A 23,464-nucleotide genomic window follows, 5' to 3' on the forward strand; every position below is an offset into this window, starting at 1 on the left:
AAAATTCATTCCATGAGATAATAGCTCAAGCCAACTGACCTCCACAGCTCATGAGAGCCTCTGTTAGCTGACACCCTGAAACATAGAGAGATCCATGCTGAAAAAAGGGGAACTATTAATCAGGGTTCACTATGAAATCTGAAAATATCTGCCTATATTACTTTTGGCTACAGACAGGTGTTTCCAATCTCTCATGTTTAGTCTTAAAAGAAACGCATCCAAGTTAGTGTGCATGTGTGTGGGTGGAGAGGAAAGAACCACATACACTTATTTTCAAACAAAAGTTGCTATGTGTTTATTAAGACATTTCTGTTAACTTAAACACAGCTGGCTCAATAAATCATTATCCATATATTATCACACATTCAGGAAGTTTCTGAGAAGATATATGAGGGCGGGCTTCTCTTGTAGCTCAAGTGGATCTGAGGAAAGACGAGAAGAAATTACACACTTGATTTATAGCTGCTCATCATCAAACAACATGTTCTGACCATGTAATTTTGGGACAGCTCGAGTGCTTTCCCCTCCTGGCTGTTTTGCTCAAAATTTCTTTACTTTCAAAAATTCTTTTCCCTAATTAAATCTATACACACTCCCAGAGTCTCTCCTCAACATTTATGGATCTCAGAGAAGACCAAATAGTCAACTATAATGAACAGGCCAACTGCAAGGCTCAACCTCAGTAACACCATATCTCAGGTCAAAGGTCATGGGAAGGGAAGTATGCCCTATGGTTTTAAATACTGGGCAGCAAAACTAAGAACCTGCCATTAACTAGCTCTGTGACAAGCCACTATTAACTAGCTACGGGGCAAGCCACTTATAGTCTCTCAAGAAACATATACAGAATAAGAGGGCTTGAGCTCATATAAGCTGTAATTATATCTGAAGACACCTCTCTCTCTCTGTTAAGTCTATTCTCCTTTGTGTATTAAATGATTGGTAATTACAATTTTGATGACCATCACTGAACACAATATTAGAGATCTGACCTCAGAAGAACAGAGCCAGAGTGTTGTGATCTGGGATAAGAAATTCCTACGGAAGGTTCAAGTCCCACTAGACTCTTCCTGATATACTTCCATCCCACCAACTTAACTGAAGATAACAGCAACGCAGGGCAAAGAAACAAAGATCAGCTAATGTAGTCCCACCAACAACTGACAGCAATCTGTGTAACCTTAAAACCTATAGAATCAATAAAATAGGATTTTCTTACTTCAAATAATCTCTTTAGAAGTCTGAGTAATGGTGCAATCTGAAAAAGTAAAAGACAGATCATCTCAACAACTTTGTGATTACCCAGAGTATTGTCACTAAGATCCCAGAATGGCACTTAGGCAGATGGGGGGGGTGGGGGGGGTTAATTAATGATTTCTCACTGTAATTGATTAATAAATTATAGAATTAATACATTGTACATAATTGCAGCATTGGGAATTTAACGATAGTCTCTCTTCACATTTCCAAAGAAGTTTATCAGTATTTCTGACTTTTAAACATAAATAACACCTACCTATACATCAGGGCTTTGCCCTTTTCATTTCCCAAGGCAAAATATCCACTCCTGGGAGAAAAATCCATGGTATGAACAAGAGAAATATTCTTCTTTCTAACAACTGGGAAGTTTGAAAATACTGTACAGGAAGGAAGGTGAACCTGCAGGAAATAATAAAAAGCTTTAAATTGCAACAACTGGGAACTCGTCCTTCTTAACATTTAGTATTCATTCTATCTTTTTGCTGGAACAAAAAGTGCATTTGACAGTAGCACATATAAAGTACAGTTCTCTTAATGTAGCAAAGTGTTCCAAAATTAAAATTTGATTTTCAATGTGCTATTAACTGAGAGGGAAGGGAGGGAAAAGAAGACAGCATTTTCTTGATGCTTTTAATGCAGCATCTAGCATGGTGCCTGGGAGATTTAAATGTTTGCTGAACGAATAAACGAATGAATAAACTAAAGTGAAAAGTCAATAGCAGTACCCATTAATGCTCTAACTTAATGACCACAGTAAGGAATACTAAAATCTGGTCACGGGGAACAGATACTTTAAACATTATGAAGAGTCTGATTTTACATAACTGAAGTCTACATAAAGTCATACAAAGTCTTCCAATATCACATAATTTCCTTTCTACATTTTGTGTGTGTGTGTGTGGAAGACTAGCTCTGAGCTAACATCTGATGCCAGTCCTCCTCTTTTTGCTGAGGAACATTGGCCCTGGGCTAACATCCATGCCCATCTTCCTCTACTTTATATGGGATGCTGCCACGGCATAGCTTGACAAGCGGTGAGTCGGGGCACGCCTGGGATCCGAACCCGCAAACCTCAGGCCGCTGAAGTGGAGAGCGCGCACTTAACCGCTGCGCCACCGAGCTGGCCCCACCTTTTTACATTTTTACTTTTCAACTATGTGATATATTCTTTGCCTTTTGGAATCTCTCCTCGAGGAGTGAATCATGAAAACCTGGTTCATGAAGTGAAAGTGTGTTCTGATTTAGAGAGAGCCAAAAGCTCACCTCAAGGTCAGGCCCAAGCATGAGGAGGGGTACAGTCTCTTACTCCAAGAGAGTCTACTTCTGGGAAAAATGGGCTCAAGTCCACAGTAGGTGAGACAATTTGTGGATAAATAAAACCCAAACATGGAAAGAGTTACCTTAAGCAGACTAGGATTTTAAGAACTCTCACTTTCAAATGTTCTCCAGCTCTTCCAAGAAATACACCACCTTCACGTTCAAATACACAGACTTCTCATTCAGCTATTTATCTTGGTAGTCTGTCATCCTCCACACTTTTAGATGAGACTTTAAACCTTTCAATCAAGGTGATTTTCATAGACAAGTACTGAGTAAAACCCAGTGATATATACATCTGTCTATTAAACAGGTTTCAGGCAGTCACTAGGCCCTACTCCCTGTGATATATCCCTATTGACAGTTTTGTCAAGAAAGTAAAGTTTACAGTGAGTCTCCAAACCTTTTTCAATTATTTTCAACTTCCCCAGAAGGCAGGTTCTGCCTGCACAGCATGACATCAATGCAGACATTAGTGCTAATGAGAACTGGTCTTGACCCATTACAGCTAAGAAGTTGGTAGTACCCTGACTTGATCTTAACTTGTTTTAGCGACAACTTATTTATTTATTTATTTTGGTGAGGAAGATCAGCCCTGAGCTAACATCCATGCTAATCCTCCTCTTTTTGCTGAGGAAGACCGGCTCTAAGCTAACATCTACTGCCAATCCTCCTCCTTTTTTTTTTCCCCCCAAGGCCCCAGTAGATAGTTGTATGTCATAGCTGCACATCCTTCCAGTTGCTGTATGTGCGACACGGCCTCAGCATGGCCGGAGAAGCGGTGTGTCGGTGTGCGCACCCAGGATCCGAACCCGGGCCACCAGTAGCGGAGCGCACGCACTTAACCACTAAGCCACGGGGCTGGCCCCACAACAACTTATTTTTATATTTTATCTCCTCTATTGACTTGGATGTCAGGGGTAAAAAAAAGTTTACAATGTCCTCCTAAGAGACTCAACTATATCTATTTGCAAAGCCCCCAAGTGTAATCTCTCACTGCGTTAGTACATCTTCCCTGAGACCAATGACCCCCACCTGGTTAGAGTCAGCTGCGCTCTAACCTCTCTTTATGGCTCCTGTATTAAAAACTATAACTGAACCATTAATTCAGAAAAAATCCCATTAAAAACTCAATTTATTTATCTCAGAAAGTTCCCTTTATCTCCAACACCATTTCTGTCATTATCTTTAAGGGCCCAGATATCAAAATTCATCAAGTAAAAGCTCACTCATCCTTAATTTAATGGATAAGAAGTTCCACAACTTTCTACCACATCCAAGATTGTAGATGTAATAAGAATTTAACTTCTGGGTCTCTTACTGGTGCAAGGGCTTGGATTTATATTCACTGCTTTGTGGTGGGATAATAGAATGGTTTGGATCACCATCATAAGAGATCGCGTTTACTGACACTACGCTGTTTCACTGACGCATTCTGAAGCTGCTCTGCCCGGCTTCTTTCCATTAGATATTATGGTTGACTACCACTTAAAAAATGGGATTTGGCTGTTATTAATGAATTCCTTGTGTGATTTTGCCACAATAAAAAACCGTAAGTCCTGCCATGATCACTGAAGCAACCCAGGCAGAACTACTAAGCATCTTGCAGAACGTATTATGTCAACAGGAGACAGATCCCATGGTTTTCTAAAACAATTTACTATCATTAAAATGATAAAAGGTTAATATATACCAGTCCACCACTCCCATTACAGGAGCGGGGATTTTAAAGCAGACTTGATTCAGAACCTTCTCATTTATCAAATGAGTCATTCAACAGAGAGGCAATAAAACGCAACGCTGTATTTTTCAAACTCTTTTTCCAGCAGAATCCTTCCTCCCCTCAAAGAAAATCTTATGCAGAACACCAATACATACCACAAGTAACAGCAAAGCTGCTCTACCCGACACAGGTAGGAGCTCAGCCTCCTCCCTGACCCCCCTGCCATCTGAAGCCCTGTACATAGTCTAGGGCTCTAAGGAATTCAGTTGGAAAACAGCTAAATGTTAGAAAGAATATGGACTCGAGAAGCACAGTTCTGCGCTTTACGAGCTGTTGACTTTGGGTACATGAATCCTCTGAGGACTGTTATTTAGCTCAAAATTTTTTTGTGTAAAGCTTTGTAAACTATATGCTATCATACAAAGCTGATGAAGTATGTTGAGTAGGCAAGATAAAAACAACAGGCTCTGTAAAGTGCTTATCTGGTAGTATACACATAACAACAGCACAATGCAATACTGCTATTCCAAGTTCTATGCCATCTGTATACCTGGTGCCTAGAGCAGATAACTGTTAAATGAAGGAAGAAACTGATTCTGCCTGAAAGGGAGGAAACTTCATAGAGATGGACTGACACTTAAGCTGTGCTCTGAGGTTGGGCCAAAAAGAGTTAACATAGGCTTAACATAGGCCTGAGGCTGCTATCCTTAGAAAGGCCTCCTTTCAAGGGCAGGCCTTAGACAGTGTCTGGGAAGTTGACTAATAAGCAAGTCCGTACACTGATGTGAAACTTTCCCTAAATGATAGATAGCTCACTGTGCCTAAACCATTTGTATAATGTGATTTAAGCTGAACACCTGCTTTTACTTCTGGGAGCCTAGAATCTTGGTACATGCTAAGCAGAGGGTACCTACAAGATCAACCCTCAACAAAAACCTTTGGCACTGAGTCTACAATGAGCTTCCCTGGTAGAAAAGAGTTGACACATGGAGGAATTAAACGTGTCCTGTGTGAATCCACTAGGAGAGGCCTCTTGGAAGCCTGCGCCTGGTTTCCTCCAGGCTTAGCCCCATGCACCTTTTCCCTTTGCTGATGCTGCTTTGTATCCCTTCCCTGTAATAACTCTTAGCATGAGTACAAGTCCTGTGGGTCCTCCTAGTAAATCACCAAACCTGGGGTGGTCCTGGGGACTCCTGGCACACAGATATATTCACAAGTACTATCTGGCTATTTAAATTGCAATCTTTTTATACAATTTATTTCCAAGCTCAATTTACTTTGAAAATGTAAAAACTGCCTCCACTCCATTAGGACAACAGGCCCTTAAAAAGGTAGATGAAAAAAGAAAACTGTAGAGAAATGAAGTGTTTGCCTTAATCAGATTCCTTAGTATATGCTGAAGGAAATGTCTGAAAATGAAGACCATCACTTAAGAAATGTTAAGCATGGACAGCACAGCTTTCCCAAAAGAACTGACATAATACAAATTTGGTGGCTATTGTGCATCATTTCTACAACCGCACCAAAAAGCTACAATCCTAATAATTTCTATATCAAAACAAGCTACTCTTTTAAAAATAATCCAACACTCTCCTTTCCTGTTATCTTTTCACATTTTCAACTTAAATTTAAAAATTATCAATGACAAAAGGAAAGTGTAAAGAAATATTACCAATCTGACTGCTTCTTTCATTTTTTCTGAAGCAATTGCCAAGATTTCTGAGGTAGGATTGAAAGTCAGAGAAGTAGCACCTGTGACCAAGTTCATTATAGCTTTTATTGGCTTTGGGTTTGTTTCCTGGAGACAAGAATCTTGATTGTATATGTTTACCACTCCACAATTAGAACTGCAAAGAGAAAAGGGAATAAAACAGATTAACAACAAGCAAGAGGGCTTTCACAGAGATTTAACCCCTTAAACTGATAGGTTCAGGAGTCGTACCATGTTACAAAGGGACCAGTGACTGGAGAGTTCATCCCAAGACAAAAGCTAGACACATTTTACCAGTTCTACCGCAGTCTTGCTGAACTCGTGGCAACTCGTGCAGCTTTTCAATTGCGGGTCTAGCTAGAAAATCTGAGAGAGCAGAGAATCTTCACTATTCATTCCCTTAATAAATATTTACTCAATGTCAACTCTATGAGAGGCACTAATTAAGTGCCTGGGATGCCAAGGCGAGCAAAAGAGATGGAGACTGCCATTCTCATGGCATCTGTGGCCCATCTAACATTCCAACATGTGAATGAGAGCTGTCCTTCCCCTATTGAGATCTCCTCCTTTCTTTTTTATTCTATTTGTGAGAACTTCCCAAACTGTGCTGAACAGCAGCAGTAATAGCAGGCATCTTAGTTTTGCTCTGCTGGGAATATCTACAGTCAAGAGTTATGGAGGTGATGACCCACTCCAAGTTTATTACAACATTTACCTACAATGAAGTATACCCAATACTCATAAAAAGTAAATCCTAATAACCTTATCATCAACAGAATCATTTACAGGCAAGAGCTTTCAGTAAGCATCTTTGACCTCACTGTTCAGAGCACCTAATGTTATAGGCATCATTTATAAGGAACAGGAAAAGGTACTTACAATTCATAGAATCTTAGTTCAAACTTAATCAGCAAATGCAATACAAAATGAAAAGATGCAAGAAATTAAGCTTCAAACTCACAAGGGTGACACACATGTATTCCACTAAGTGAACTCTCATTCCAGCACTCAAACATCGATCGTCATTTATTCACTTAATACTTACTACCTACAATGAACCAGACACAATGCATAAACAAGACAAATTCATTTCACACGAAAGATTCTATGGCTTGAAACTACAGCCAACACAAACTGTGTGTTCAAATTTAGTGCTTTAAAGTCTTCAAACTACTACATACACATTTCCTCATTTGATTCTAAGGACTCCTTAATTTAAATAGAGCAAACTGTATGTAGTCCATGCTAACTACTCAGGAGAAACTATATGTATCCTTGGTTTATATAAATTTGTTATGGACTGAATGTTTGTTCATATGTTTGTTCATAAGGCCCTCCCAAAATTCATAAGTTGAAATCCTAACTCCCAATGTGATGGTATTAGGAGGTAGGGCCTTTGGGAGGTGATTAGGGGCTTCACCCTCATGATTGGGATTAGGGCCCTTATAAAAGGGACCCCAGAGAGCTCTCTCACTCTGTTTCCACCATGTGAGGACACAGCAAGAACGTTCTTCCAGGTTGCAGAAGGCCCTCACCAGAACCTGACCATGCTGGTATCCTAATCTGAGACTTCCAGCCACCAGAACTATAAGAAATGAATTTCTGTTGTTTATAAGCTGCCCAGTCTATGGTACTTTGCTACAGCAGCCCAAATTAAGACAAATTTCATCTTTTCCTTATTTATATTTTTGACTTGGATCAAAATATCAATTCACTGTATTTACTTTATACTAAATCTCTTTCTTGCTGAAAACTGATTTATGTCTAAATCCATCTTAATTAAGGACAAAAAGCTATAATCCACATAGTTCTCTTGTAAACATCAATTTTAGATCAAATCTTACCATCATGAACATCAGAGGCTCCTTAAATAATGCCTATTAATTCTTATTTGACTGTTGCTTAAATTTGTGGAACAAAAATGGCACAAATTAATCATTTTGATATATGGCAACTTATTCTTATAGTGATATTTGTGCTAAAAGAGTGTAACTGACTCCAATACGCTACTGCTACTAAGAGTCGTTAGTCGATTTTTCTGAATGATATCTACACGTCCAGCAGTATGGACAGTGACACTGCAAAGTGTCCCAGGAATGCAGAATATCAGAAAGAATTTATCCCAGAAAATATATACCTGCACGCAATAGCCAGAAATACAAGAGAAACATAATATAGCACTAAGCTCTATATGTGATCTAGACCCTCAAAGGGAAAAATTGGCATGAGGTGAAGTTGCTCCAGAGGAAGCTTTCTAGAAGACGTAGGTACCACAGGTAACGGGGGGAACAGGAACAAAGGGAGAAATCAGCATGTTTACTGGCTCACCCCTGAACTCCTACTAAAGAAACAGACAAGAGTGATCCACCCCCAACCATAGCTGACCAGATTAGAAGCAGGTGCCTGAATCAAGGGCAGTCAATCCACAGCAGATCAGCAACCACCGAGTCTCCTGGTACACAAAATTCTTCCCCAACAGGAATGACAGCAATTAGCCAGATCAATGTTTGTCTTATGAGCCGGGGCTGGGAACCACAGTGGCAGTGGTGGTGGGAGTCAGAGCTGAAAAGTCATACAGAAAGTGCGCACAGGGGCCACGAAAAAATTCATAATATGAGCAAGGAGGAACTTGAAGGTAGAACAGTAGTTATCAACCAGGGACAATTTTGCCCCCCTAGGGGACATCTGGCAATGTCTAGAGACATTTTGATTGTCACAGCTGAGGGGTGGGGGGGTATAGCTGTGCTACTGGCATCTAGTGGGTAGAGGCCAGGGATGCTGCTAAACATCCTATAGTGCACAGGAGAGCCCCACAACAAAGAACTACCCAGCCAAAATATCAACAGTGCTGAGGTTGAAATACCCTGAAGTGCAGAAAAAGAACACAAATAAGGGCCCGGTTCTCACCCTTTATAGTGCACAAGAATCACCCAGTGTGTTAAAAAGCAGATTCCTGGGCTCCACGTGCCCACGCCCCTGTGCCAGCATTCAGATTCACAGAGCTTGAGTGGAGCCCAGAAATCCCAGTTCTTCATCACCACCTCAGGTATTCTGAGGCTGAAGGGCGTCTAAGGACCATGCTCAGAGAAACGCTCACGGGTGACGCAAACCGGAAAGGCCAAGAGTGGCCACATAAAAGGAGAGGAGAGAAGCTGCAGCTCCACAATGCAGAACACACACCGCCGCTGAGGCACTCAGAAACAGTCCGATCACCACAAGTGCCTGACTCCCTCCGATACCTCAACCCCATTCGGGTCTTTGTGTGACCTTACTATACAGCTGCTTCCTTCCCCTTCGTGGCCACGTGAGGGAGGCCCGAGGAAGTCAGCTCCTCAAATTAAAAGTCTCAAGACACAACCACAGCCATAGTTGTCCTACAGAACCTGAAAGCAAACAAGCTGAAAACAGAACTAAATCCTCTCCTTTACTGAATTCTCTAAGACTGAACCCTGATCCTTCTCTCATCCTGTCACCTCCTTCTCCACTGACTCTAGCCCCCAAGGTTCTACTTTCAACCTCCCTCTAGTGTCTCACTCATCTCATTTACTCCCATGGACTACCTATCACAATCATGTCCAAATCAGTGTCTTTAGTCTAATTCCACACCGCATTCTCTTTGTTGTGGACACAGCCACATGAATGTACCTCTTCCGACACACCTCCTCCTCCTCCTCCTCTCTCATACTACGACAAGGTCACTCTTCTGGCACCTCAGGCCTGGAGCCTGGGAATGTCCCTGCTTCTCTCCCCTCCCAATTTTCTAAGCAGTTACGACATCCGTTACAAGCATCGTTTGCCCATCTCTCCTATTCCCATTCCCACTGCCCTAGTGATTATGACCTAAACCCTGGGTTATTGCAACGACTCAAGGCTGGTTGCCCTGCGCCTCTTTTCCCCTTCGAAAGGCTGTCATTCGAATTATCTACTTCAACCTCTAAAATTCAGATATCATCATGATTCTCCTCTGCTTAAAAACCCTTGACAGTTTCTTTCCACTCAAAATAATGTCCACACTCATGGACATAGCACACAAGACCTCCACAAGTCATCCTCTGCCTGCTTACCTTTATAGTCATCCCATCTACACCCCACTTAGAACACAGACCTGAATTCTCTCACCTCCACACCTTTACCCTTTCCACAATCTGCAATGCTTTTCTCTGAATACTACTGACCCTCACAATGCCCAGTATAAGTGCCAGCATCTCCAAAAAAACAGTTCCAGATGTTCAATTGTAACAGCCTTCACCATTCCTTATACTCTTAGAAAACAGTTATCTCAATGCAGCCCTTATGATGACCCGCCTTGTAAACAGAGATACATGTGCACATCTGTCCCCACCATGAGATCATGAACTATGAGAAGCTGATGATGCACTGTTCTTCTAACTCACAATCCCTAGCTCAATGCTCAATAAATGTTTTTATGAAAGAGAAAACTGAGGCAAAAACACATCACTGAATAAAACAGGTTTTTCTTGCATTATAAAACACACGTCCTGAAGATTCTCAGATGAAGTAAAATAAAACCCATTTTAAATGTTTAATGGGAGTGCTAAAATTAAAGGACTATTAATTCCAGGCCCTACATCATAATGAATTTCATACTTCTCTATGGCCCTGAATTATCTAGTATTCTTTTAATATAAAATCAAAATATTTGGGGGGTGGCAGCGCAGAAAGAACACAGAACTGGGAACCAGACAACCTGAGTTCCTGATCCAGCTCTGCAGATAACCAGTTTAATGAGTAACAACCAATAAACAAAACTTAAATTACCTCTTAGACCTCAATTTCCTTATCAATAAAACGACTGGGTTACTGCTACCCAGGTACACCTCTCTGTGACGACAGAAATGTTCTATATCTGTGCTCTCTGATATGGGAGCCACTAGACACATGTGGCTACTGTACACTTAAAATGTGGCTAGTCTCGGGGCAGGCCTGGTGGCACAAGCAGTTAGGTGCCCATGCTCCGCTTCAGTGGCCCGGGGTTCACAGGTTTGGATCCCAGGCACACACCGACACGCCACTTGTCAAAGCCATGCTGTGGCGGCGTCCCATATAAAGTGGAGGAAGATGGGCACGGATATTAGCCCAGGGCCAATCTTGCTTGGCAAAAATAGAGGAGGATTGACATCGGATGTTAGCTCAGGGCTGATCTTCCTCACAAAAAAAATAAAAAATGTGGCTTGTCTCACTAAGAAACTAAATTTTTTATTTTAATTAAATTTAAATAGCCATATGTGGCTAGTAGCTACTGTGATGGACATGCAGGATTAGACTGAGACACCATCCAGAAATTAAAAACAGACATACAAACAAATGGAGAGAGAAGACAAAAAGGACAATCATGATGAGAATAAACTAATACTGGAAATATCCTACAGTACAAAGATGAAAGAGAAACTTTCTGTTTCTTAGCTTTAAGTTACAGAAGACTAGCTTCCACATCTCCAAATCCAGGCAGGTTGCTGAAATCACAAAAATCCTGAAGCAAAGTCTTACACTAAGGGTTTAAAACTCAGATTTAAGTAGGAAAAATAGCAATCCAAGGTACATTCAGAGATTTAAAAAGATAAAAGATAAAGCTTTGTAAAGGCTGAAGTACAGAATGGTTGAAGATGCTTTTTCAAAGGGATTATATACATGGCACAAAAGGATTCACACTCAAGACAAACCGGACTATAAATTTTCTTTACCTCTAAGACTCCTTAATTTATAAAACTCCTAGTAACAGTACCATTTATATATTTAAAAACACAAACACGTAGAGCTGTACCTTAAAAAACAGCAGCAGAGTGGGAAGAGCTCAGGCTTTGGAGCCAGACTATTTGGGTCGTAATCTTGGCTCCACCACTTACTATCTGTGTGACCTCAACCAAGTTACCTAACTCACAGCACCTCAGCTTCCCCACCTGTGAAGTGGAGATAACAGCACCCATATCACGGAGTAGGAAATGAGACTCAGTTTTCATATAAAAATATATATACACACACAAAAAAAATACAGTTAATACATATATACTAACTATGTATGTACATACATAGTTACATATGAAAAATAGTCCTTGGCACATAGTAAATGTTGGAAAAAAGGTTGCTATTAATAGTATAAATCTTACTATATACTATTCAAAGCACAGTTTAAAACTATTTAAATGGAAATCATAGTAAAAAGACCATCTTAGTTTGTGTATTTTTTTTTTTTTTAAGATTTCATTTATTTTATTTTTTCACCCCAAAGCCCCAGTAGATAGTTGTATGTCATAGCTGCACATCCTTCTAGTTGCTGTATGTGGGACTCGGCCTCAGCATGGATGGAGAAGTGGTGCCTCGATGCGCACCCGGGATCCGAACCCGGGCCACCAGCATTGCAGCACGCGCACTTAACCACCAAGCCACAGGGCCGGCCCTGTGTATTTTTAAGAAGCAGATGAAGACTAAAGTCAACAAATCTCTAATCACCTGACAGAATTTTGATTTGAAAATATAAAAATAGGTATTTCTATGTCATTGACCTACAATTCTTAAAATGTAAAGACCCCAAAGTGGTTTATAGCTTGCATACCTCCAGTAAAGGCAGGAGCCCAAGCTAGCAATCTGTGCCATGGCTACAGCATGAGAAATTCCTAACTTCTTCACTGTAAGCAGAGAAAATAAAGCAATAGCAACAAAATAAAGAGGATTCTCCAAGTCATCTCACGGGGCCACCTGAATTTGGTGAGCTACCTTCTGAGGTTTTAAGAGCCCACGCACACAAAGGGCTGTCACATGCAGGGGAGAGAGTGTCCATGTCTGCACTCTTCCTTGTTCTTCACTTACAGAAGATGCTGCAAAGGCACAACTACCACAGATTCTACCCCGTGAAGTGAGACGGGCACTGCAGCTGAAAAAGTAAGACCGCAGAGTTCAACGTCCATGATTTCAGTTGTGTCTTTCAGGATGCTTCAGAGCATCAGCCCCCCATCTATAAAATGAAGGGCTAATCCAGAACGATTTCTCAAAAAAGTTTTAACACTGATGTTGGATGAACTGCTGTGAAAACTTTCTAAAAATACACAGCAATCCTTAGATTAAGCAAAGCCATAAAAAACAATAATGTAAACGAAAAGAGCTCTCTATTTGCAACATTCTTGGTTTCCCTATTTCCTTATCAGAGCAAAACTGCAAATAGAAAGCATCCACTCTATGTCAGGACACTGAATGAGAAGAGTTAAAGGCTACTAACAGATGAGTTTTGAGATCACAGGAGTTAATTCCCAGCAGCAGAGGCCAGGACAGAGGGGTTTCACACCAGTACTAAGGTTGGGGGGTGACAGTGTGGAGGGAGGGAGAAGCAGGGAGGGACAGAGAGGAAAGGAGGGAGCCAACACCCAGCCAGCCAGGTGGGTTCAGCGTCTCCTGCCTCTGGCTCCTCCACCACCAGTAACTCTTCCCCACCTGCCTATTAACATCAGAAATTCCTCTTTCTGGAATTTCTGAAAAGGGTTAAGGCTTTTCTTTCTGGGTTTAACAATAAAAACCTAATAAAGTTTTTTGACCAAGCACATCAGAATTCAATTACACCGAAAGACAATTAAAATCACAAGAGTTTAGGGGCCGGCCCAGTGGCGCAAGTGGTTAGGTGCGCACACTCCGCTTCGGCGGCCCAGGGTTCGCCGCTTCAGATCCCAGGCACGCACCGACGCACGGCTTGTTAACCCATGCTGTGGCGGCGTCCCATATAAAGTGGAGGAAGACAGGCACGACGTTAGCCCAGGGCCAGTCTTCCTCAGCAAAAAAGAGGCGGCTTGGCATCAGATGTTAGCTCAGGGCCGGTCTTCCTCACACTCAAACACACACACACACACACACAATCACAAGAGTTTAAACAACTACTATTAAATTCTTTCCTGTTTGGACCCTCCAAAGGGGATTAATAAAAAGTGATACAAAAACGAAAGGCAGGGGCCAGCCCCGTGGCGTACCGGTTAAGTGCGCACACTCCGCTGCTGGCGGCCCAGGTTCAGATCTCGGGCGTGTACCGACGCATTGCTTATCAGGCCATGCCATGGCGGCATCCCACATAAAGTGGAGGCAGATCGGCACAGATGTTAGCTCAGGGCCAGTCTTCCTCAGCAAAAAGAGGAGGACTGGCATGGATGTTAGCTCAGGGCTCATCTTCCTCACCAAAAAAAAAAAAAACAAGGCAAGGACCAGAAAAAGACTAACTTAACAAATTTGAATGAAGGTCGCTTTTGTGCAGTTATTCTTGTCCCACACAGAGGCAAAAGCAGTTCTGCTTAAAACTGCTTATAATTAGTTTAAACTCTAGTCTTCGTTTTAAAGGAGCTTTATTCCCGGAAGCTCTGCTTATCATGAATTGCTGCCACAGTGCACACTACTCTGGCAAATGCTGGGCTCACACTAAGCTGTCCCCCTCTACAGGTTGGCATAGGTGTGGTGACTAAAGGTAACACAGGAAAGGGAGGGGCCTTAACCAGGGCACTCAGACACGAAGTTACCCGCCACGTCCTACTGCTTACTGTTCACGTGATGCTGGCCTGATCTCCGAGCTCCACAGCCTGGTTTTACTTCCCTTTCCTCCTAGGCCCCAAAGGCAGTAGCTGACCAATTTTCAAATGGTAGTAGGGATATTTACAAGTAGGTCCCCCAATTTTAACCTTGAAGGAGGGAGTGAAAGGAAGAAAGAGTGGTGAGTATGCTACGCTTCTGGACAGGCAAGACCCACGTGACCTACCTACCAGGCAGGATCTGACTGAAATCTCTATGGATCAATTGTGTTTAGTCTAAGAAAGTCATAAAAATTCACTTCTGAAAGCTCTAAAATTACAGGTGCTACCCTAGTGGTTTGGTAGCTAAGACAGTTTGGAATTATGAGTAAATATCCAATGCTGCCTCCTCCCGCCTGCATCTTGAGAGTCAAGCAGGAGAATAAATATTACACTTCTTTTCCCCAGTGTAATAACCATAACACAACAACATGTTCTAGATAATATTTTTAAAGTTTCTACAATTCTAACAAACAGTATTTCCAAGGAAAATGTTTCTGGTTTATATCACCTAGCTAGACAAAGGAAAAAATGCCATTAAGTATCTTTAAGACTTAAATCCAAAGTTTATCTTGTTCTACTTCCTCATTAATGGCAAGAAACTTAAGATAATAACAGGGAAACTCGATGTGCCCAAATGGCTATTTCAAATATAAGAAAAAATACAACGGAGGCCGGCCCCGTTGCCTAGTGGTTAACTTCAGCGTGCTCTGCTTGGGCAGCACAGGTTCAGTCCCCAGGCACAGACCTACAGCACTCGTCAGGAGCCATGCTGTAGGGGCAACCCACATACATGATAGTGGAAGACTGGCACAGATGTTATCTCACGGTGAATCTTCCTCAGCAAAAGAAAAAAAAAAATACAACGTAAGGCAGTCCAGTCTTTTCTTTGCTAAAGAACTGACAAGCCACCATTAATATTATTCTTAAGCATTGCATTAAGACAATAAAATGTGAAAGACCTGAGTTCACTGATTTCCTATTACTGAACACTTTATAAACAGAACTACTCAAGGACCACCTAGTACACTCAATTCTTTAATATTTTCTCATTAGCACAAAGTGATTAAAGGTTACTAGAAACTCTTTACTGGGCCAGCCCAGCGGTGCAAGTGGTTAAGTGCGCACACTCCGCTGCGCTGGCCCGGGGTTCGCCGGTTTGGATCCCGGGCGTGCACCGACGCACCGCTTGGCAAGCTATGCTGTGGCAGCATCCCATATAAAGTGGAGGAAGATGGGCACGGATGTTAGCCCAGGGCCAGTCTTCCTCAGCAAAAAGAGGAGGATCAGCAGATGTTAACTCAGGGCTGATCTTCCTCACAAAAAAAAAAAAACTCCTTACTTACCCACAAGCCACATACTGTCCGTTCCTAGATGTGGCAATGCTTAATCCGTATAAACTGCCTTCATCAACAAATCTGTTAACGCACTTCCTCGAGTTCACATCCCAAACGTAAACTTCCCCATCCCCTGCATGAAAGAGGCAAAAAAAGGTTGGGTTAATTTTGCATTAAACTTGAAAGCAAGTGAACTGACCATTCTTAGTCCCTCTTTAATAGTACAAGGGACTACAAATTAACACCTACTATAAGTGTTCTAGGTCTAGAAAACTGGCTTAAAAATATTTCTTGTATACATTCTCATATATAGAAAACTGCATCCTCAATTAGTCATTAGTACACAATATCTTTAGGTTTAGAGTAAAATCACAAAGTCCTGATTTGAGTTGAACTTTTAGAAAAAGCTTCTACATTTCACTCCAACAAATTATTGGAGCAAAAACTGAAAAAACAAAATATTCACCAGCATACGTCTTCCAACATCTATCAAGAGGCATTAGACCACCTAATATGTAAGGCTAGGTGATTCAGATACCAAACTGATGATGATGCTGATGATGGAGGAGGAAGTGAAGAAAGAACTCATCCAGACCACAAGGACTTCATAATTTAAATAAGACGCACACACAATTTATCCATTACCAAGTCATTTAAATAATAAGAAATGCTAACTGTGAGCAGTAAGCACAAATAGTTTAGAGAAGGGAGAACGAAATAAGAGGCGATAGTAAATCTAAACATAACACAAATTTTCATAATAGAAATGACCATCTAGGGGCCGGCCCCGTGGCTTAGCGGTTGAGTGCACGCGCTCCGCTGCTGGCGGCCTAGGTTTGGATCCCGGGTGCACACCCATGTACCGCTTCTCCGGCCATGATGGGGCCGAGTCCCATATGCAGCGGCTAGAAGGATGTGGAACTATGACCTACAACTATCTACTGGGGCTTTTGGGGGGAAAACTAAATAAAGTTTAAAAAAAAAAAAAAGTTAAAAAAAAAAAAGAAATGACCTTCTAATTGCCAAAATCAGTCTTTGTTCTTTTTTCTCTCTCCTACAGCACTCGATACTGATGATCACTGTTCCCCATACTCATTCTAGATTTCTATAATGACCCTACACCCATCTTAAACCTATTTCATCTCTTCCTTTTCTGTGGATATTGCATTAAAGTTCACTCCTCTATACTCTTATCCTCCCGATGAGAACTCAATCAATCTCACTGTTTCAACTATTTCCTTGACAAATAAAATTTCCTAGGCTGGCATGAGGGTTTAAGTTAGGTAGTAGTAAAATACATATGGAAAAATTGAATAGGGTCAAATTTTAAAACCATTACATATGTCTGCAGGGTAATGTTACAATAAAGGAAGATGTTTAAAGACTGGTCTAGGTAGCAAAAGACTAAAATGGAAAAAGAAGGGATCAAGGGCAGGAAGATCATCTAGATGTTACCAAAGCTCAACTTCTGTTTACTCCTTCCCTGCTTTTAGAATCTTCCTTATGGTAAACCAGACCTCCACAGTAGTGACGAAATTTGTAAATATTTTACACCCGCATCCAATTCATACACCAAATTTCAGTACCTCTGCTGACCCTCCACCTCTTCTCCCCTACTCTAACTCTGACTCTAATTCTGAACTTCCAGAATCCAAGGGCCATTTCATTAGGAACACTACTCTGAACCAATATTTATTCCTTACCTCTCAGAAAACCTAGCATAATATAGAGAATATGGATGCTGCTGACCTTCTTATATTAGTAAATTAAAAAAAATAAAAATGTAAAGTAACTCAACTTTGTGTAAGTCTGATTCTAGGACAAAACCAGAATGAAAATTAAACGTAAGTTAATGCTAAAGCAAATCTTTTTTTAAAACTTTTTTTTAAAAAAAGTAATGCTATATTATCAAATGCTCCTAGCTGAGGAAAATTAAAATTATGCTAAAAAGCCCTGCACAGATTGAAGACTACTAGTCACAGGCAGAACCACTCTCATGCCTCCCACCACCCAACAGCCTGAGCTACTCTGAGATGGTGATGGACCCCAAGAGCCTTCAGGAAAGGGAGTGAGAGTCAAAGATGACCCTGGACAATCAGAAGGGCAAGAGAGTAGAGATTAGAGACAGGCAGGGATGAGAGCGGGTCAAAAGTACCACAGAAATGTCAGAGAGGATGACACCTCAATTGTTTTCAGTCAATAACGAAGAAAATTCCAAACAACAGCCAAGTCACAAGGGGCTAAAAGAAAAGGCGTGATGATTCTAAGCACCTCTCAAAAAGAAAGTAAGAAAGTCTTAAAATGAATCATCTTTTAAATAAGCATTTTCTTCCCACCTTTGCCCCAAACACGTTAACAGTGCATATTAAATAGTTAGCCCTTGACTATTAGCCATTAGTAAATGAGAAAGCAAATGGCAACGAAAAATGAATTCTAAAAATAAAACTGATTTTCTTACTAAAACAAGAAAGTCTAAAAGTTTTTGGTTAAATTTGAAATGGAAACACATGCAAAGCTTCAAAGGCGCTTCAGATTATCATGTGATTAATGTAACTTACCCGAAGAGGCATATACTTTCTTACTATCTGAAGAGAACGTGGATGCTGCAACCCTTCCATTAATTTTCATGCTACCAATCAATTCTTTAGTCTAAAAGAATAATAAGTATTACATATTAAATTGTTAGGAGCTGCATGGAAGAATCACACTGTGTAGAATAAAACAATCTAGTTCTCTATTTTGTAGCAACTACTCACCTTGGTTTTCCCCTATACTCAGAACTTCTCCCCAGTCTCACTGTGCTCTTCTACTTGAGATGTGGATTTAAGGACACAATAAGTTATGGTTGAAGACTATCCCTACACTATATCCTATCCTAGAAGAACAAGCAACAACTAACAATGGTTCACCTTCATTAACAGCAAATGACAATATCCAGCAACGCCATTTATGAGCAAGAAGGACCCATCTGGGGAGACTTCGAAGCTCCTGACTATCTTCTCTTTCAAACCTAAGGAAGGAGATGAACCAATTAAATAAGGATTAATATGGTTTTCAATAAAGCTATCTTTCACTGACAATTGAGTTTCTGACCCTTTAAAATATCTAAGTGCCTCAAATTAAACAAAACCTAGGCTCAGACTCTGAATAAGTCTGACCCCACACATCACTGAGCAGGACCCAAATATAAGGTCACTACAAAGTGCTTAGCAAACTTCTCCTTGTCTTGGTTAACATTCACCATTTTAATTGCAGTCTAGAGATTCAGCTCTCCAAACAGTAAACACATCAACTAATTTTCCAATTGTAAGCAGTAATACCTGTAATTAACTAAAAAGATAAATTATACTTCTTTGTCACAAAGTTCATTACCAGAAAGGAAATACTCTACCGTTAGAGACAGCCAAAAACATAATAACATACAGAAACTAGCTGCTGGCCACCTACTAAACTTTCCTTGATGAATGCGAGTCTAACCCTTAACTTTGTGGATCCAAGAAAAACACAAGGTGTCAGTATATTCAAGAGATGATTAGCTTCTCAAGATGTGACTCACATAACCAAGTCACAAGAGCTAGTTATATAAACCAGAGAGTCAATTTACTTTTTTACAAAGAGACATGTTCCTCTTCCACATCCAAAAGGCTCATATTGACTATGCAGGAGACTCCTTCTAGTATCAGACTGCTTAGAGAACCAAGTTCTCACTAAAAAGCTGTCTAATAGAAAGGATACATAAAGAATAGGTACAACTGGCTACCTCCACGGAAGGGAAGTAGGTGGCCAGGGAGACGGAAAGGAGGAGACTGACTATCCACCCATTTGTACATATGTACTAGATTTTTGCACCACGTAAACAATACCGCCTAGTTAAAAAAAAAATTATTCAAAAAAATGTTAAGTTGCTAAGTTAAAATATTAGAGAAAGAGAATTTAGAAAAATCAAATGAACAGCCCTTGTTTCCCTAGAGGAAAATGCTGGTTAAGGCTCCTACAGACCACCTCTATCCTATTAACAATCTTTGTCTAGATGGTTCACACCACTACAAACTGGGCCTCCCTTTCCAGTCCTGCCCCACAGAGATGACATCCGAGGTCCCTTGACTGGAATCAATTCACACACTATTTTCAATCACTGGGGTTACTTCTGCTGATGACCAGGCTCCTTCACGATGAATCTATTCCTATTAAGAGTAACTTTCATCCCAAATTCTGGGCAAACCTTATGTACTGACTACAGTATACAGAAACAGTTCCAAACATAAGAAAAATATCATTACGTGATGAAGCAGGGAAGGGAGGCTAGTCCTAGCACAGTGTGAGGCTACAGCTGGAAACTCCTCCAGACTCAACCCTAATGGCACAGTATTGGGCAGTGGAAACGCGTGAGAGAACTAAAAAGCGTTCACCGTGGAGCCTACAGCTGGGCACCACCTCAGCCCTGGAGGGATACAGACTACACAGGCATCATCAGAGCAACAGCGAACCAAGTTCCCTCATGTTGTACAGGACCAAGGTGAACAGACCCAGTGTGGCAGCAACACAGGCAAAGCGCCAGAAGACTCATTACACAGTCCACTGCTCGCTCTGTCTGCAGGTGGCTGGAAGACCTTAACACTTTTGGCCTGAGTAAGTCTGTGTTTTTGGGCAATTCAGGAGAGAGGGGCTGTCTTCGAGAAGGAAATACTAGAATTAAAACAAATGAGGACAGGGAGTTACTTTAGCAATTAATTAGAAAAATAAGAACTGTATTTTCATCCAAAGCTTACAGTGTATTATACTAGTTATATGTATATACTCTTGCTTTTAACCTCACCAAAAACAGTGATGAATGCTAATACCAGTATTATAATTGCTCTTTACAAATGATGGACCTTTCAAAAGAGGAGTCAGATAACATTTATAATATGGCCTAGGTAAAGAAGATACAACGCTTTAAAGAGGTCAGATACAAATCTTTTTATAGATTGGTGAATAAAATTTTTAGGTCAACTGCTGAGCAACTGGTAAGAAAAGGAATGGTCAATTTAATTAGAATAGAGCCAAATTCCACAGGACGATAGTGGATTGTAATCAGACAGGTTATATGCTATTCCTAACAAGCTCAGCAGTTACCACTTATTGAGCAATTACCACGTGGCAGGTGCTAAGTTAGGAGCTTTGAAAAATCCTCTCTCTTAACATTTATGGCCCTCCGAGTTTACAGCAAGAGAACACTGTGGCTGAGATTACCAGACCATAACACCTATAATCAAAATGGCTGTCTGACCAGCCAATCTGATTCCCAAATGGTCAAATTCCTCATGTGTTTACTTAGGACAAGACATCTCTCTTAAGAATTGTCCATCTAAGGGCTGGCCCAGTGGCACGGCAGTTAAGGTCACGCACTCTGCTTTGGCAGCCCAGGGCTTGCAGGTTCGGATCCCGGGCACAGACCAACACACCGCTTGTCAAGCCATGCTGTGGCAGCGTCCCATATAAAGTAGAGGAAGACGGGCGCAGATGTTAGCTCAGGGCCAATCTTCCTCAGCAAAAAAAGAAGAGGATTGGCAATGGATGTCAGCTCAGGGCTGATCTTCCTCACAAAAAAAAAAAAAATTGTCCGTCTAAATGACACAACAGAAACTGCTTCTTAAGTTTGAACTAGTAACCTGAGGTTCTTTTTTTTTTTTTTTAAAGTTTTTTTTTGTGTGTGTGTGTGAGGAAGATCAGCCCTGAGCTAACATCCATGCTACTCCTCCTCTTTTTGCTGAGGGAGACCAGCTCTGAGCTAACAATCTATTGCCAATCCTCCTCCTTTTTCTCCCCAAAGCCCCAGGAGATAGTTGTATGTCATAGCTGCACATCCTTCTAGTTGCTGTATGTGGGACGTGGCCTCAGCATGGCCCGAGAAGCGGTGTGTCCGTGCTCGCCCAGGATCCGAACCCGGGCCGCCAGCAGCAGAGCGCACGCACTTAACCGCTAAGCCACGGGGCCGGCCCTAACCTGAGGTTCTTAACCTTTTTTGTGCCACAGACCCTTCAGCAATTTGGCAAAGTGTATGGTCCCCTTCTCAAAATAATGGCTGTTCAAAATGTTCATAACTGAAGGAAATGCTAAATTTCAGTTAGAGGTGAGTAAAAATAAAGATGTAAAGTTTTTCCTACCTAACTTCATAGGCCCCTGAATTCTATCCAGAGAATTTCAAGTGTCCATGGACCCCATGTTATGAACCCCAGGTTATGAACCCCAAAAGATTAATGGAACAAACATATCATTTGCATCAATTCAGTATTCTTCATTTTTAAATTTACATATGTATAAGGCTTGCATATCCTAACTAGTCAGCAATTCTGCCCCCTTATTGTAATGTCCTTAATTAATTTCTTGAGTTATTTATATTGTTTTATAATGATGAGAGACTGAGAAGTGTTCAATAAGCATACCACCAACAAAAGAAATACCTTTACCATTATTATTATCACCATTACAAAGCTATGTTTATTGAGTAAAAAGGAAAAGGGAAAATATTGAGAGGGAAAGATAAATGCCATGTCTCAGAAGCAGCAAGTGGTGGATACACACTCCTGCACACCAGCAGATCACAGTAAACGTCACTAACGTATCTTGGCCAACGCCTGATTTGCTTTCTCCAAGAGGATTAAGGCAAGGAAGAACCAAAGCCCACTCCTTTTGATTAGCGGAATGATATGTAAAAATAATAACTACTATATATTGTTTTCTATTTCAATATGGGGAGATGGTTTAAGGCTTTTCAACTCAAAGTGAGGTCCATGGACCAGCACCATCAGCATCACCTGAGAGCCCGTGAGAACTGCAGAATCAGTCCCCATTTCAGACCTACAGAATCAGAATCCGCATTTTAACAAGATCCCCAGGTGACTCATATGCACACTAACATCTGAGAAACACGTTTAAAGTTTGATTGGAGGGCCGGCCCCGTGGCTTAGCGGTTAAGTGTGCGCGCTCCGCTACTGGCGGCCCGGGTTCGGATCCTGGGCGTGCAGCGACGCACCACTTCTCCGGCCATGCTGAGGCCGCGTCCCACATACAGCAACTAGAAGGATGTGCAACTATGACATACAACTATCTACTGGGGCTTTGGGGGAAAAAAATGGAGGAGGATTGGCAATAGATGTTAGCTCAGGGCCGGTCTTCCTCAGCAAAAAGAGGAAGATTAGCACGGACATTAGCTCAGGGCTGATCTTCCTCACGAAAAAATAAAAAAACAAAGTATGATTGGATAAACTAAGAATCTACGTGGAAAGGATCACTGAAAGTGCCAGGGAACACAGGAAAAGAGAAGTTTGGAAACACTCAAAATAAACATCACACAGGTTTCTAAAGTTGGCCTTATTCACTTCCAACCACTAGCAGAAAAAAGGCTGTACAGAGCTACCCCTGTCCTTTACAGCCCCACGCCCGGGCAGTTTAACAGGAAGACTGCCAGTGAGCTGCAGCATATGCCAACACCAGCTCCCAAGATTTATAATGTAACCCAGCCAACCTCATTACAAGGGCTTCAGTTCCCAAAGGACTCACAAAGGTGACACTGTATTTT

At 41.3% G+C, this 23,464-nt stretch overlaps 1 protein-coding gene across 2 annotated transcripts in view; it reads right to left on the reverse strand.

The window, feature by feature from the left end:
- Positions 1–267: 267 nt before the first annotated feature.
- Positions 268–23,464, reverse strand: part of UTP18 (UTP18 small subunit processome component) — a 37,239-nt gene continuing 14,042 nt past the window's right edge. Inside the window, exons 8-14 of one of the 2 annotated variants that reach the window (XM_004434739.3) lie at positions 18,813–18,913; positions 18,462–18,552; positions 15,913–16,036; positions 5,973–6,147; positions 1,517–1,659; positions 1,220–1,258; positions 268–422 (exon numbers count right to left, since the gene is read on the reverse strand). In XM_004434739.3, coding sequence (XP_004434796.1) covers positions 1,234–1,258; positions 1,517–1,659; positions 5,973–6,147; positions 15,913–16,036; positions 18,462–18,552; positions 18,813–18,913 — 659 coding nt within the window. In that variant the 3' untranslated portion in view covers positions 268–422; positions 1,220–1,233. The remainder of the gene's footprint in view (positions 423–1,219; positions 1,259–1,516; positions 1,660–5,972; positions 6,148–15,912; positions 16,037–18,461; positions 18,553–18,812; positions 18,914–23,464) is intronic. The other variant, XM_087440971.1, reaches the window with a different exon arrangement.

Source organism: Ceratotherium simum, chromosome 16 (assembly GCF_057802395.1).
Source record: "Ceratotherium simum simum isolate JZ-2026a chromosome 16, ASM5780239v1, whole genome shotgun sequence".
Lineage (NCBI taxonomy): Eukaryota > Metazoa > Chordata > Mammalia > Perissodactyla > Rhinocerotidae > Ceratotherium > Ceratotherium simum.